This window comes from Fusarium pseudograminearum, chromosome 3 (genome assembly GCF_000303195.2).
Source record: "Fusarium pseudograminearum CS3096 chromosome 3, whole genome shotgun sequence".
NCBI lineage: Eukaryota > Fungi > Ascomycota > Sordariomycetes > Hypocreales > Nectriaceae > Fusarium > Fusarium pseudograminearum.
Genome location: NC_031953.1, coordinates 202,115 through 214,844, shown reverse-complemented (window position 1 = coordinate 214,844; position 12,730 = coordinate 202,115). Strand labels below are relative to the sequence as shown.

General features: G+C 46.8%; 6 protein-coding genes across 6 annotated transcripts; 4 read left to right on the top strand and 2 right to left on the bottom strand.

Moving 5' to 3' along the window:
* Window positions 1-250: 250 nt before the first annotated feature.
* On the bottom strand, window positions 251-2,900 carry FPSE_07786 (uncharacterized protein; the record flags this gene model as incomplete). The annotated part of the gene is made up of 9 exons (XM_009260904.1): window positions 251-456; window positions 510-716; window positions 772-1,247; window positions 1,303-1,428; window positions 1,516-1,690; window positions 1,743-2,240; window positions 2,298-2,539; window positions 2,608-2,708; window positions 2,772-2,900. The coding sequence occupies 9 exons, from the start codon at window positions 2,898-2,900 to the stop codon at window positions 251-253; spliced, it is 2,160 nt and encodes a 719-aa protein (XP_009259179.1).
* A 300-nt stretch (window positions 2,901-3,200) lies between these two features.
* FPSE_07785 (uncharacterized protein) lies at window positions 3,201-4,261 on the top strand (the record flags this gene model as incomplete). Its single annotated transcript, XM_009260903.1, has 4 exons — window positions 3,201-3,477; window positions 3,533-3,669; window positions 3,723-4,092; window positions 4,155-4,261. 4 exons carry the CDS (start codon window positions 3,201-3,203, stop codon window positions 4,259-4,261), a joined length of 891 nt encoding a protein of 296 aa, XP_009259178.1.
* Window positions 4,262-4,645: 384 nt separating this feature from the next.
* FPSE_07784 (uncharacterized protein) lies at window positions 4,646-6,196 on the bottom strand (the record flags this gene model as incomplete). The annotated part of the gene is made up of 4 exons (XM_009260902.1): window positions 4,646-5,147; window positions 5,198-5,353; window positions 5,406-5,917; window positions 5,978-6,196. 4 exons carry the CDS (start codon window positions 6,194-6,196, stop codon window positions 4,646-4,648), a joined length of 1,389 nt encoding a protein of 462 aa, XP_009259177.1.
* Window positions 6,197-6,613: 417 nt separating this feature from the next.
* FPSE_07783 (uncharacterized protein) lies at window positions 6,614-7,750 on the top strand (the record flags this gene model as incomplete). Its single annotated transcript, XM_009260901.1, has 3 exons — window positions 6,614-6,884; window positions 6,942-7,391; window positions 7,446-7,750. 3 exons carry the CDS (start codon window positions 6,614-6,616, stop codon window positions 7,748-7,750), a joined length of 1,026 nt encoding a protein of 341 aa, XP_009259176.1.
* A 639-nt stretch (window positions 7,751-8,389) lies between these two features.
* FPSE_07782 (uncharacterized protein) lies at window positions 8,390-9,962 on the top strand (the record flags this gene model as incomplete). The annotated part of the gene is made up of 3 exons (XM_009260900.1): window positions 8,390-8,407; window positions 8,473-8,652; window positions 8,703-9,962. The coding sequence occupies 3 exons, from the start codon at window positions 8,390-8,392 to the stop codon at window positions 9,960-9,962; spliced, it is 1,458 nt and encodes a 485-aa protein (XP_009259175.1).
* Window positions 9,963-11,496: 1,534 nt separating this feature from the next.
* On the top strand, window positions 11,497-12,507 carry FPSE_07781 (uncharacterized protein; the record flags this gene model as incomplete). Its single annotated transcript, XM_009260899.1, has 1 exon — window positions 11,497-12,507. One exon carries the CDS (start codon window positions 11,497-11,499, stop codon window positions 12,505-12,507), a length of 1,011 nt encoding a protein of 336 aa, XP_009259174.1.
* Window positions 12,508-12,730: the final 223 nt, after the last annotated feature.

The window sequence follows — 12,730 nt, the reverse complement described above, 5'->3', positions numbered from 1 at the left end:
GATGTGTCAATGCAGCGGGTCCAAGAGCATAGAGTTCGGAGCCTTCGGAGCCTTCGGAGCACATTAACAACTGCAACTGCCGCTTAATAAGCCAACGACATCAAAGTAGGGATTGGAGTGTTCGTATTTGAGCAACTCATCTTGGTATGGATCGACATTACATGCACGTATCAAAGACTAATAGGAATTATCCTATGGTGCCAGGTTTATATCTGGACTTGATAATATTACAGTTATCTATTCTACCATATTACCACTGAGCTCGCTCAAACCACCTCTGTGAATCGCTCGCAAAGAAATGTCCCAGCTCAAGCTCATCGCCAAGATTAAGTGCAGGGCCTTCCCACTGTGGCATAGTGGACAGCAAATCTGACTCAATGTCAAAGTGACCTGCTGCGAATGAGTGTGATTCTGTGTATTGACTTTCGGAATTGACTTCTTGATGAGGCCTTGAATCTGCGCACACTGTTAAAACTAAGCATTATGGAGGGAATGGCTTCAAGACGTACCCCATGCATTGACTATCCTGATGAGCTGTTGTAAGAATTTAGAGCAGCGTAACACAATAACATTATGGCCACTGAGTCTCAAAAGTGTTTCGGAGACTTTGTTAAGATACTTCTTTACTTTGTCAAGACGATTGGTACTTGCAAATTCGTCTTCCAAGTCGAGTGAGATCAACAAGCCTCCAAAAACAGCCAGTGCTGCACTAAAGGCTAAAATATGTCAGACTTTCCCTAGGTAGTATCCATAGAGAGAAAAGAAACTAACCATAATAGAGTGTGAACCACCAGGCGCCGATCAAATGGCGACCATGATCAGGTCTTGTAAGTACCGAGTATATGATATCTATCGTACTCTCTGCCGCCTGTACAAACACCCTGTCGAAACTGGCTTGCATGCTATTGACTGACCCAGCATTTCGGTGTGGCATTTTAGGATCCTTAAGTAGGGCACCCAGGGATCGGATAAACATTGGGCGGTGAAGGAGAAGCTGAATGTTGAGATGTCTGAGCGTCAGGATGATTCGAAAGCGTTCAATTGTCGAATCGTGCATATCTGCTTGTGTAACTTCATTTGCGCTATGCAGACTCAGACGATGGGGCAAGTTATTCTGCCAGTCTGTGAGTTCTTGTTCAAACTGAATAATATATGTCATGGTTGAAGTATCTGACGCTTGGTCTTCACATCCAAGGTTGCTTCCGTAGAGAGATACAATTATCTTGCCCATAATTCTGTACAATTGTCTAAGGTGAGTTAGTGGCTGGTACGTAGAGTTATCGGATAAAAGGGTATTCCAACATTGATGCATTATAAAATGCCGTGCTGAGCTGCTGCGTTTCATCAGAGGCTAAGGGCTTGGGAAGGTCAAGACGAATGTATTCTTCTGGAATTGAACATGGACGCCCAAATGTCATACTGAGGCTTCTGTGAGGTATTGTCAGCTTCCATCACTGTTTGAACACATTATGATGAAGCTTTGGAAGAGGGCCCAACCTATCAAGCAAGATACACCCAAACCATGTGCGTTTCCTAATCTCCTGCTCAAGAGGAGTGAATTTGGAGGCAATATCTCTTGAATGCAGTCCAATAGACATGGCGCCTTTTACGGCAAGACCGTGTATTGTCCAAGTATGAACTGACTTGTGGGTACCCTGAAGATACTGACTCGTGAGCAAAAGAAATTGCACTCGTATAAGTCAGCTTTCACATATCTATAGAGTCTTAAGGCAAACACTGACCTATCTCGAGCGTGGTACCTCGGAACATTTGCGTTTGGCAAAGCTCTTGAGCTCGGCGGTAGAATATGTCAGATTCCTCGAAATGTGTCTCACTTCCAGAGTCTTCCCAGCACGATGTACAAGTAGCCATAGCAAGTATCATGTTTAGTAAGCCCAGCCAGGTCCGACGAACGTCAGTCCTAAAACCACTTGCTTGGAAACGTTGATATGTGTCTAGAAACTCCTGCTGGTGAATGAATGGGAATAAAAGTCCTGTATTGGCAAAGTATGCACTGATTAGGCGTTTCATCACCTCATCCGGGGGTAAGAGATTGACACCCAATGTCTTGGATGAGTCTTGTGAGGTCTGGGGTAGTGTGGTTGAGCTGCTTACCAGGCCACCCTCATAGACACTAAACTCTGAAGCTGGGGTTAGAGATGAGGGCTGGCTAGTCTGTGGCCTGTTGAGGTCTATGACCTTTCGGATGTGCCTCATTAATGCGATGTTGGACGACGGCCCTGCAAAAGCGCCTAGTATCAGTTATCTTGTCAATCACTCGCAATTAGTTCGCTTACCAAAGAATCCACAGTCCTGCTCGTCAACAAATGAGACGGCCATGCCATCGGTGTTGTTTTGATCTGCACAAGACTCATCCATTTTGTCAATATTCACAACCACATCACCCGACTTTGGATGATGTGGAATAAGGTCATTTCCAATCTTGGATATTGAATCCTCGACCAGAATGAGCCTTCCATCTTGTTTCTGAACATTGGCTTCTAAAAGATTAACCTTTGCTTCCAGGGCGGCAAACAGACTAAGCAAGCGAACCGAGTTAGCCTTGCAAACAAGTATAGGGTAAGGCCACAAGAGAGAGAGTCTTACTCCTTTGGGACGAGAAGATTGGCCGACGTTTCTTGCTGCTCATAGAGACATTCAAAACCTAGCTTCTCACATGTGTCGCATCTTGGCCGTGCTCCATTACACTGAGATTGGTCAGGTCAGTCAAGACTGATGAGAAGAAGAAGATCTTTGCCCATCTCACTCACCCTTGACTTGCGGATCCTGCATGCTGAACAGGCTAGCGCAACCCGGCGTCTCTTGGGTGCTGGCTCCACATTGTTTGCTTTTCGGTTCTGTTTTACCGACTCCGATTGGGATTCTTCTTCAGGTGTCATGGTATCCAAGGGATACTGGAAAATGGGACGATGAAGAAGAGGCCGGGGCAACATTGGGATGGGCCGGTTCTTGTAGTCAGACTAACATACCCTTGCGAACTCTATTTAAACAAACGTACGTACACAGTGTCTCATCCTCACCATTAACCAATTGAATACATGGTTGCTCCGCAGCGGGGAAGCATCGGGACGTGAGTGCCGATGAGCGTAATTGTAGTCTGATATATCACATCAATACGTCTTTGCTAAGATGATGAGTATTGACAATCTCACCGTAATAAAATACAACACGAACTCAAAATGAAGGTAGCTTGGCAGCGACTTATTCGATTTGTGTCAACAGATGGACGCACCCTGAGAGGAGAGCCCATACTTCCTACATCTGAATTCGACATCGGAGACGCGGTGGAGAAAACACGCCTTCAGGCCCGTGTCATTGATGGAGACGATATTTACGACACGACTGGTGCCACGCGGGTTACAGACGAGGTTGTCACCGTCAAAACCCTCCTCGGACCCCTGACGCCCGCCGATGTACCCATCCTAAGATGTGTTGGGCTAAACTACGCCACCCACAGTACGTCAAAGCGAGGCCTTTTAAGAAATAAAATGCACTGACATTTATTGAATAGTTCGCGAAGCTGGCCGAAAAACCCCACCATTTCCATCTATTTTCTTCAAGCCATCAACAACAGTACATGATCATGACGTAAATGTGGTAATCCCAAGGGTAGCCCAGGATGAACAGGCAGACTATGAAGGGGAGCTGGTACTAGAACATCTAGAAATACGCACTTCTTAGTTGCTAATTTATGTCTCTAGGTTGTGGTAATTGGCAAAGACGCCAAGGACGTCCAAGAAAGTGAAGCTCTCGAATATGTCGCTGCTTACACAGCTGGAAACGATATTTCGTCTCGCAAATGGCAGAGAGATCCCAATCTCGCAGGTGGCGTACCGCAATGGGGATTTTCCAAAGGGTTTGATACCTTTGCCCCATTAGGTCCTGTGCTAGTTTCGACCGAGCTGATCCCATCGCCTGAAAGTCTTCACCTGCAGACGATTGTTGACAGACAGGTACGACAGGACGCCAAACTGGACGACCTTGTCTTTTCTATCCCACGTCTGATAGCACACCTATCTTCCGGGACCACGCTGCAAAAGGGTAGTGTTATTATGACTGGTACTCCTGGTGGTAAGTCTACAAGTTTATGGCTACTGCCTAGGTAGTTAGGTGCTAATCGAAGCAATATACAGGAGTTGGCGCTGGGTTGAACCCACCTAAGTATCTTGTGCCAGGAACACATATGGAAGTTAGAATTACCGAGATTGGAACTTTGAGAAATGGCGTACAGTTTGAATAGATTTAGATATTGTGTCTATGAGGAGAACTAGGGGTGATCTTGGACGGATTAGAGTAAGAAAATAAATATGAATGTTCATGTCCTGATTTAATCATGAACCAAATTTAGAATACTGCTACTTCAGTATCTACAGCTCTCTTCTCCAAGTCCCGTGCGATGTAGTTATTGTGCTTGAGCTTAGTAGGGCTGAAGATACAGGATGAACCCATGATGTAGGTAGAGGAAATACCCTCTTGGAGGCTTGTTCACACATATGTAGGTTCAGAAACGAATGGAATCACCGGGAAATGGTTCAATTCCAACAGGTGAATGATGAAACGAGTTAATTAATCTTGTTCAGAGGAAATTCATCTCTATAGGTTAGGAAACCATTCGAGAGAGATGCTACAGTCTACTATCCACGCTAGCCCTCTCAGTCCTCCAAAGACTCTCAATAGCCTGTTCCGCGTCATACCCATATGCCCAAAGTTGTGTCACCGGGTCACTCCATTGGTTCGTACTTTCGACGAACGGCCTCCCTTCAATCTCTGCCCTCATTCCCAAATCTCTAGCCTGCTGAAGCGGGCCATCTGGGAAATGCCACAGTCTCCCATTGACCAGACTGGCAGACTGCATCCCATAGCTTCGCTGCATTCTCTCCTTCTCAAACACCCGTAAAGCCATTGGCACTTCCTCCTTACAGGTGGCCTCTGAAATTGCTGCAGCGAGGGCAGCCCCGTCTTCCACAGCCATTGCGGCGCCCTGGGACATGTACGGCACCATGGCGTGGGCTGCATCACCGAGAATGACAAGCTTTTGGCTCCTTGAGATCCAAGTCTGTAATCGACTACCGGTCATTAAAGGCCACTTTATAGTGTGTTTGATCATCATGATTACTTTCTGTAATCTGTAGAGTATGATTAGATCAAGATGGTGAATTGGGTGACGATAACTCACTTGGGGTCCCAGTCGCGAAATGAGTCTTGCATGTCTTGAATTGCCGTCTCAGAGTTCCAGGTACTTGGTGACGAGTGGTCCACATGTGACAAAACAAGATTGAATGAGTTACCACCGGCAATGCAGTAGGTCATAACATGGCGATCCTCTCCAATCCTAGTGTGACAGAACATTAGCCATTGCGTCTGTTGATTGTCGACGTCCATACCAGATATTAATACTTGGCTTTTCCAAAAGCCAAGACGTATCTTTGTCACATTTCAAGTCCTGGGTATCCACAGTAGCTCTGTATGCAGCGAAACCAGTCCTTTGAGCTGGTAGATCGGCACCTCCAAGGACAACCGATCGAGCAATGGACTTGACACCGTCAGCAGCGACAATGAGATCGGCATTGTACTCACGGCCGTCGGATGTTGAGGCCGATGGCGCCGCCTCATCATATTCGACAACCTTGCTGTCAGTCACAATCGCTACACCAAGGTCTTCTGCTAGGCGACAAAGAGCACGGTGGAAGTCAGCACGATGAATAACAAAGTAAGGTGCACCGTATGTTATCTCAAAGTCTGGTGAGAGTCTCGTGTAGCCGATGGGGTCTCCGTTCTCCCACCGACGAAACGTCATGCTTTCTGGCTTGACGGCGTATTGTTCGAGGTAAGGGCCTATGCCACATCTCAGGAGTAGTCGGGAAGAATTGGAAGGGATTTGTATGCCAGCACCGACCTGGATAACAAGGATTAGTTACTGTTTTGTTCCTTTTTTTAACGTCTCTTCGATACATACCTCACCCAATGCGGCTGCCTGCTCCAAGACCACCACCTTGTGACCTCGACGCGCGAGGGCAACAGCAGTAGCTAGACCTCCGAGACCAGCACCAACAACGACGATGCGTAGCTCAATTTGGGTCTTGGGGCGTGAAGTATCTCCATTGGCATGCTGAAATGACCGATGAAGCCTTTCAAGCAGGGTTGTGGATCTTGATGGATATGCCGTGGTATGCATTAGGTATTAATGAAATGAGCTTCTAGAATAAAATGGATGTAGCTGCAAGGTATCGGATTTCTAGTGAGTAATTATCAGTCCATGGCTGACAGGTGTATATCTCTATCATTTTTGTAACAACCCCTGCATGTAGCTGTCGGAGTTAGTGGGAAAGTCTCCCGATGGTGCCCCGGAGTCGGTAACTCACCTATAGCCGCGCAACATCTCGGAACGATTATCCCAGACGACGACCATGACCTTCTAGCTACAAGACTAGACTTGATCCATTAAGAACTAACCCGGTATTTTTTCCACCACGAAGGATAACTCGCAAACACAAGAACTAACTCAATACTTGAGATTTAACAAGACACATGTGGCTATTATCCAATGTCTCCTTCAAAAACCGAAACGCCCATTAACATGCCTTTTGCAAACATGGTACCCGGTACCACTCGTGCTATTGACAGTGTCACAGCAGCCAAGTCCCTCCAGACCTCGGAAGAGTTGGTCGAGGCTCTCCATGGTACCCAAACTGCGCCACTCTGGGCTCAGATGCAACGTCTAAACCCAGCAGCGCCCAATCCCAAGACCATCCCTCACGTTTGGTCTTATCATGATATCAGGCCATTTCTTCTCAAGGCAGGAGAGTTGATAACCGAAAAGCAAGCTGAGCGTCGTGTCTTGATGCTTGAAAATCCAGGTCGAGGTGAGAAGTTTATTATCTGTGACTGACTGGGATATCTACTAATCGTGGAAAACACAGAGGCACCTTATACAACCGATACCTTGTATGCTGGTCTTCAGTTGGTACAGCCCAAGGAAACTGCACCCGCACACAGGCACACAGCCTTTGCTTGTCGCTTTATCATTGAAGGCTGTGGAGGCTTCACGGCAGTTCACGGCAAGAGAGTTCCCATGCGGGCTCGGGACCTCATAGTCACTCCGTCGTGGAACTGGCACGACCATGGCAAGAAGGGCGCTGACGAGGAGGGGGGAGATGACAAACCTGTCATCTGGCTCGATGGACTTGACCTTCCCAGCTTTGTTCACTTTCCAGTGCACTTTGTGGAACATCACTCTGCAGCGAGGTATCCCGCTGAAGACTTTGACGAGTCTGATATCGTCTACCCTTGGGTTAAGATGCAGACCAAGCTAGACGCCAATTCCGAGGGTTGGGTCTCACAGCCTTACCTAAAGCCGAGCGGGGCCGAAAGTGAGTACTATGATCGGTCGACATGGGATTTAGTGATTAATGTGAGTTCAACAGTTGGCAGAATTATCGGCGCTTCAGCCGAGAGATTGCTTCCGGGAAGCCAATCATCAGTGATTCGGGAGACCAGCTCTGCTGTTTACCATGTTATCCAAGGTTCCGGCTGGACCAAAGTTGGGGATACTGTTTTATACTGGAAGCAAGGTGATACATTCTGCATTCCGTCTTGGCACCAGTATCAGCATTTTGCAGACACGGATGATACTGTCTATCTCTATAGGTTTGATGATAAGCCAATGCTCAAGGCTTTGGGATTTTATCGAGTCGAAGGAGTTGATGTAGAGACATACGTTTCGGAGTAGGGGTATGTTAGTTTGCCTAGTAGTTAGTCGATTGCACTATAGTCACTTTTTCAAGTACCCAGTCAGCCACTCTTTATCTACAGAATATATGATCTTGAACTTGAACGAAAGCAAGGCTTACAATTTATATCTTCTTAATGTTACTGCTATAAAAATGAGTATTTATTGTCTACCCATCTCAGGGCTATTATTTACATATTCAGTACAGTCAGTAACTTCAAGATGAAGAATTAAACTAGATGATGCATTTGAATTACACGCTGCATAAATGAATATACGAGGCTTGGTACTTACTGTTAAACTCATATCTCTTTATTGATCGAATGAGTACTTCATTTATGAGGCTTGGTACAGATCACATTTTCCACGGGAAATCCCTGTACTCAAGCATCGGATACGGCCCGCGGACGGTTCTAAGGACGTCACTCACTAATACCGTAACAGTCCGGGGAAACATCTCCATCGATGCCGAAATGGTCGGGACAAAAACGGGGAAGAATGGCTCGCTGCTGCAACCCTGGTCTGGGCTTGTCAATACATAAAGTATTCCACTACATAGGTTACTCCACTGGATGGCTCTGTACCTTGTATTAACTCTCCAAGACTTTCAATCGCGATAGTCCTGAGTTCTCTTCTATCATGTCTATTTCTCCATTTGTAAGAATCTACTTCCACTAAATGACATCTAGTCTTCTTCGCAAACGCTAATGATCACTGTCTAGAAATGGCCGCTCTGGTGGCGTGTCTCGGTGCTGATCAATGTCAGTTTCTATAACCTCCTCGGAAACGCATGGTGCTCTGGCCTATCCCCAATCTTTGGGTTGATCATTCAAGATCTGCACTGCTCCCAAACTCAGGCTTCAGCTTTGGCTACATACGCTTTGTTAGCTCTTGGTCTTTCTGTAAGTTGACAGTTAATCCTTCCTTCGCGTCAGGGGATTGATTGTCATAGAATCTATTTGCCCTCCCCATGGCATCACTTATCGGCAAGAGATTCACCGTCCTCGGGTCGCTCGTCCTATTTATCGCTTGCAACATCTGGTCCTCCGAAGCCACCAGTTACGAATCTTTACGCAACTCACGAATCGTAGGTGGTTTAGCTGGTGGTTTGGTCGAGGCACTCGGTCCCATTATCGTTGCCGAGACATTCCCAACCCATCACCTTGCCAGAGCCATGGTTGTATACGTGGGCTTCCTTGCAGCGGGCTCTGCAATTGGACCCCTTGTTGCTGGGGCAGTGGGAGTCGGTTTGGGAAGTTGGAGGTGGTATCTCAGAATACTTTCTATTATGACAGGCGCCAACCTCGTTGCGTCTATCCTGATGTTGCCAGAGACGACTCACGATCTAGACGAACTCCATTTACCTGCAGATGCTGTCTCAGGTGACGATATTACGGGACAAAAGCCGAGCACCACATCGATCGAGGATGTTCGAACTCCCTCACTTGTTGAGACTACCCCTTCAATCGACCTTGGGAAGGAGTATATGTCTAGATCATTCAGCGCCGACTATGTTCCATTACGGTGGAGAGAAATGCCACGTCGTCTCATCCAGCCCCTCCAACTGTTATCTGCACCACAAGTTCTGGTTACAGTCTACGTTTTTGGCCTGACAATTGGCTGGACTGTCATCATTTCCATAATCGTTGCTGTTGTCTATGCATCTCCTCCATTGCTGTGGGATTCGCGTTCGATCGGTCTACTAAACATCTCATCTCTGATTGGCCTTCTCGCTGGTCTCCCAGTTGGTGGCTACTTTGCAGATCTCTTGTTTATTCGATCAACACGTGGACACACCAGAGAGCCGGATCCGAGAAGCAGATTACCCATCATGGCTCTAGGTGCACTTGTCAGCCCATCTGGCTGCTTGATTCTTGGATACGGACTAAGACATCCCGAATCCTGGGTTTTGGTCTGTGTGGGATGGTGTCTCCTTGGCTTTGGGCTGACCGGTGCAGCAAACGTTCTTCTTACGTATTCTGCCAATAGCATACCATCGCGGACTGGAGACATTGGGGTATTGGTAAATGTCATGAAGAATTGCTTGGCTTTTAGTGTTTCGTATGCTTCTCTTCCTTGGATGCAGGCAATGGGTTCAGTGAAGCAGTTTGCTATCATGGCTGCTCTTCTTTGGTTTGGGTATCTTTTGACGATTCCTGTTTGGCTTTGGAGTAAATTCCTGATTCGCAAAAGTGCTATGTATATCGAATGAAGTTATCATTGGACTGTCCATTGGTTGAACCACTAATAATAATTCCCTGCCGTTACTGTCATCAACTCTCTGTGGCTGAAGCATTGAGATACCCTGCACCTGTATGATGAGATTACGACGCATCCCCAACATGACATTTCTTCCGTCCGGAGAAAATATCTGGAGAAAATATCTGGTGGGTCTCGACGATCAATTCTTTAGAGTTTAGACCACGTAACACTCGTGGGGCAACTCTATACATTTGAATTTTTGAATCTGCGTTGTTCAATGAGTTGAATAATTGGGATTGTGACTTTTTTTTAACAATCATAGGTCATTTGGTATCACAGTTACTACAGTTTCGGTCTAAAGCTAGATGCTTCGAGTGGTTTAGAATCTTAAAATCACAACTTCCTCGTAGATGACTGCAGTGTCATCCAGCCAATATAGTTTTTGAACGGATCTTTAAATCCCTACGGCCTCAGGGAATGACCGAATACATTCCATCACCTTCTATAGCAGGGGGACTGTCGGTATAGCGCCTGGGTCGTACGAAAGTTTCGATGCTTCAGGAGACCACTCATTAATTAAGGTTTCGTATGACATGCCAACGCCCGTCGATTCCCTTCCATAGTGGCAATTCCTTGCCAGCAATGATTTGACACACTTCAGTCCCCTCTTTACGCCGGAAAACAATCTTGAAATCCCCCTCAACGAATCTCCACATCTTATGAAAAGGGTTTCGAAGTGCAGGGAGCGCAATTAAGTTAGCCTACCTTTTATGCCATTGCTAGGCGGATCATAGCTCATGTCAATGTATATCTGCGTATTTCACGCGCAAATACATACCTGTAGTAGCATCTGGAGAATGTTAGGAATGTTTTGTTGTCTCTGATCAATGTACCATAAGGAGAATAAAAACTACAATCAGTCATCAACCATAGCTGCCGATCATTCCAGCTATACGTAGGCCTTCTTATTTGAAACAAATATCATTAAGACATAGACCACCAATAATCTCGCAGTATGTTAGCTAAACCTTGCGCGTATTGGCATCGACACGCGTATGCGGTGTTCTAGTCCACAAAAGTCACAGGCGAAGACGATCTTTCATCCGAACTGATTCTGTAACAGACTCCCCACTGTTTCAATCCCTAGCTTTTACGATGAGAACCGCGCGCTTGGAACTGTAGGGCATGGGTAAGGGTAAGCAAACCAGGGTTGCAGCAAACGTCCCCACGTAGCTGAGACGAGACACATATTTCCACCACTGGTAATAAAATGAACGACATACAATGATGCCATCATTGAACCTAGCCGGCAAGTTGTTTCTGAATCGGAAAATCTTGCGCTGGGAAGATAGATATATAAACATCAAGATGGAAACGTTGGAATTTTGTTTCTTCAGCTTTGGTCTCATGTTCTAAGTACATTCACTCCATTCGTTCTTTTCATCCTTTATTCATTCTTTACTGTGTGAAGCCGGTCTATCACACTATCATACCTTCCATTCTTTTATCATTTCAACTCAATCACTTGTCAACCAATAGCCATCATGTCTTTCAAGACCGCTGCAGCTCTCGTCAGTGCTTTCGCCTCCACCGTCTTCGCCCACGGCACAGTCACTGGCATCAAGGTTGATGGCATCTATCAGCCTGGTTACAGTCTCGATTCGTACTACGCCGCCCAGTCAGGCCAGAAGATTCCCGATATCGCTGCTTGGTCCGCCGAAAACCTTGACAATGGCTTCGTAGCCCCTGCTGCCTACGGAACCAAGGACATTGGCTGCCACATCAAGGCTGCTCCCGGCCACACTTCTATGCCTGTCAAGGCTGGTGGTTCTATCGAGTTCCAGTGGTCTCAATGGCCCGACTCTCACATTGGCCCTGTTCTCACATACGTTGCCAAGTGTGATGGAAAGTGCACCAAGGCTGACCCTGCTACGCTCAAGTGGGTCAAGATCGATGCCGCCGGTCTCAAAGATGGAACTTGGGCTGCTACAGATCTCATCAAGAACAACAATACATGGACTACCACTGTCCCCCAGACCCTAGCTGCTGGAAGCTACGTCTTCCGTCACGAGATCATCGCTCTACATGGCGCTGGGTCCAAGAACGGAGCTCAGAACTACCCGCAATGCTTCAACATCGATATCACGGGTAATGGTACCGACAGCCCAGAGGGTACATTGACCACTAAACTGTACACTGAGACTGAGCCTGGTATTCTATTCGACCCTTACAAGGGCGCCACCAAGTACGAGATTCCTGGGCCTGCTATGTACAAGGCGGGCTCTTCAAAGCCAATCATTCCTATCATTCCCTCCAACAGCACCATGCCTGCTTTGAGTCCTATGCCCACACCTATTGTTACTCCTACCGGATTCGTCACATCGATGACTCCTGGTCCCGCCCTGCAGGCCCGAGAGAATACCTCCTCTAGACTTGTTACCCTGAAGGTTCGACAAGCTGCCACTACCACTACCAGTGTCGTCGTAGCTACTCTAGATGCTGCCAATAACAAGCGTGGATGTGAGGCCGCTCGCCGTCACGTTCGTCAGTTTTAAGTTTTTTAACACGGGTCTGCTGCGGCATATTCGTGGCTGCTTGAGTCTGGGAAGCGGGATTCGTTACACGTAGATATAGTTTAGATGAGTTGGCATGGAACTTGGAATGTACATATTACTGAGCTTATCATGATTACGGGCCGATTTGTGTTTTAATTCCCTATCTCTGATGTCGACGTGTTCGTGGCAAAAGGGAGTTTAAAGACTGTTCATGTGCCAATAA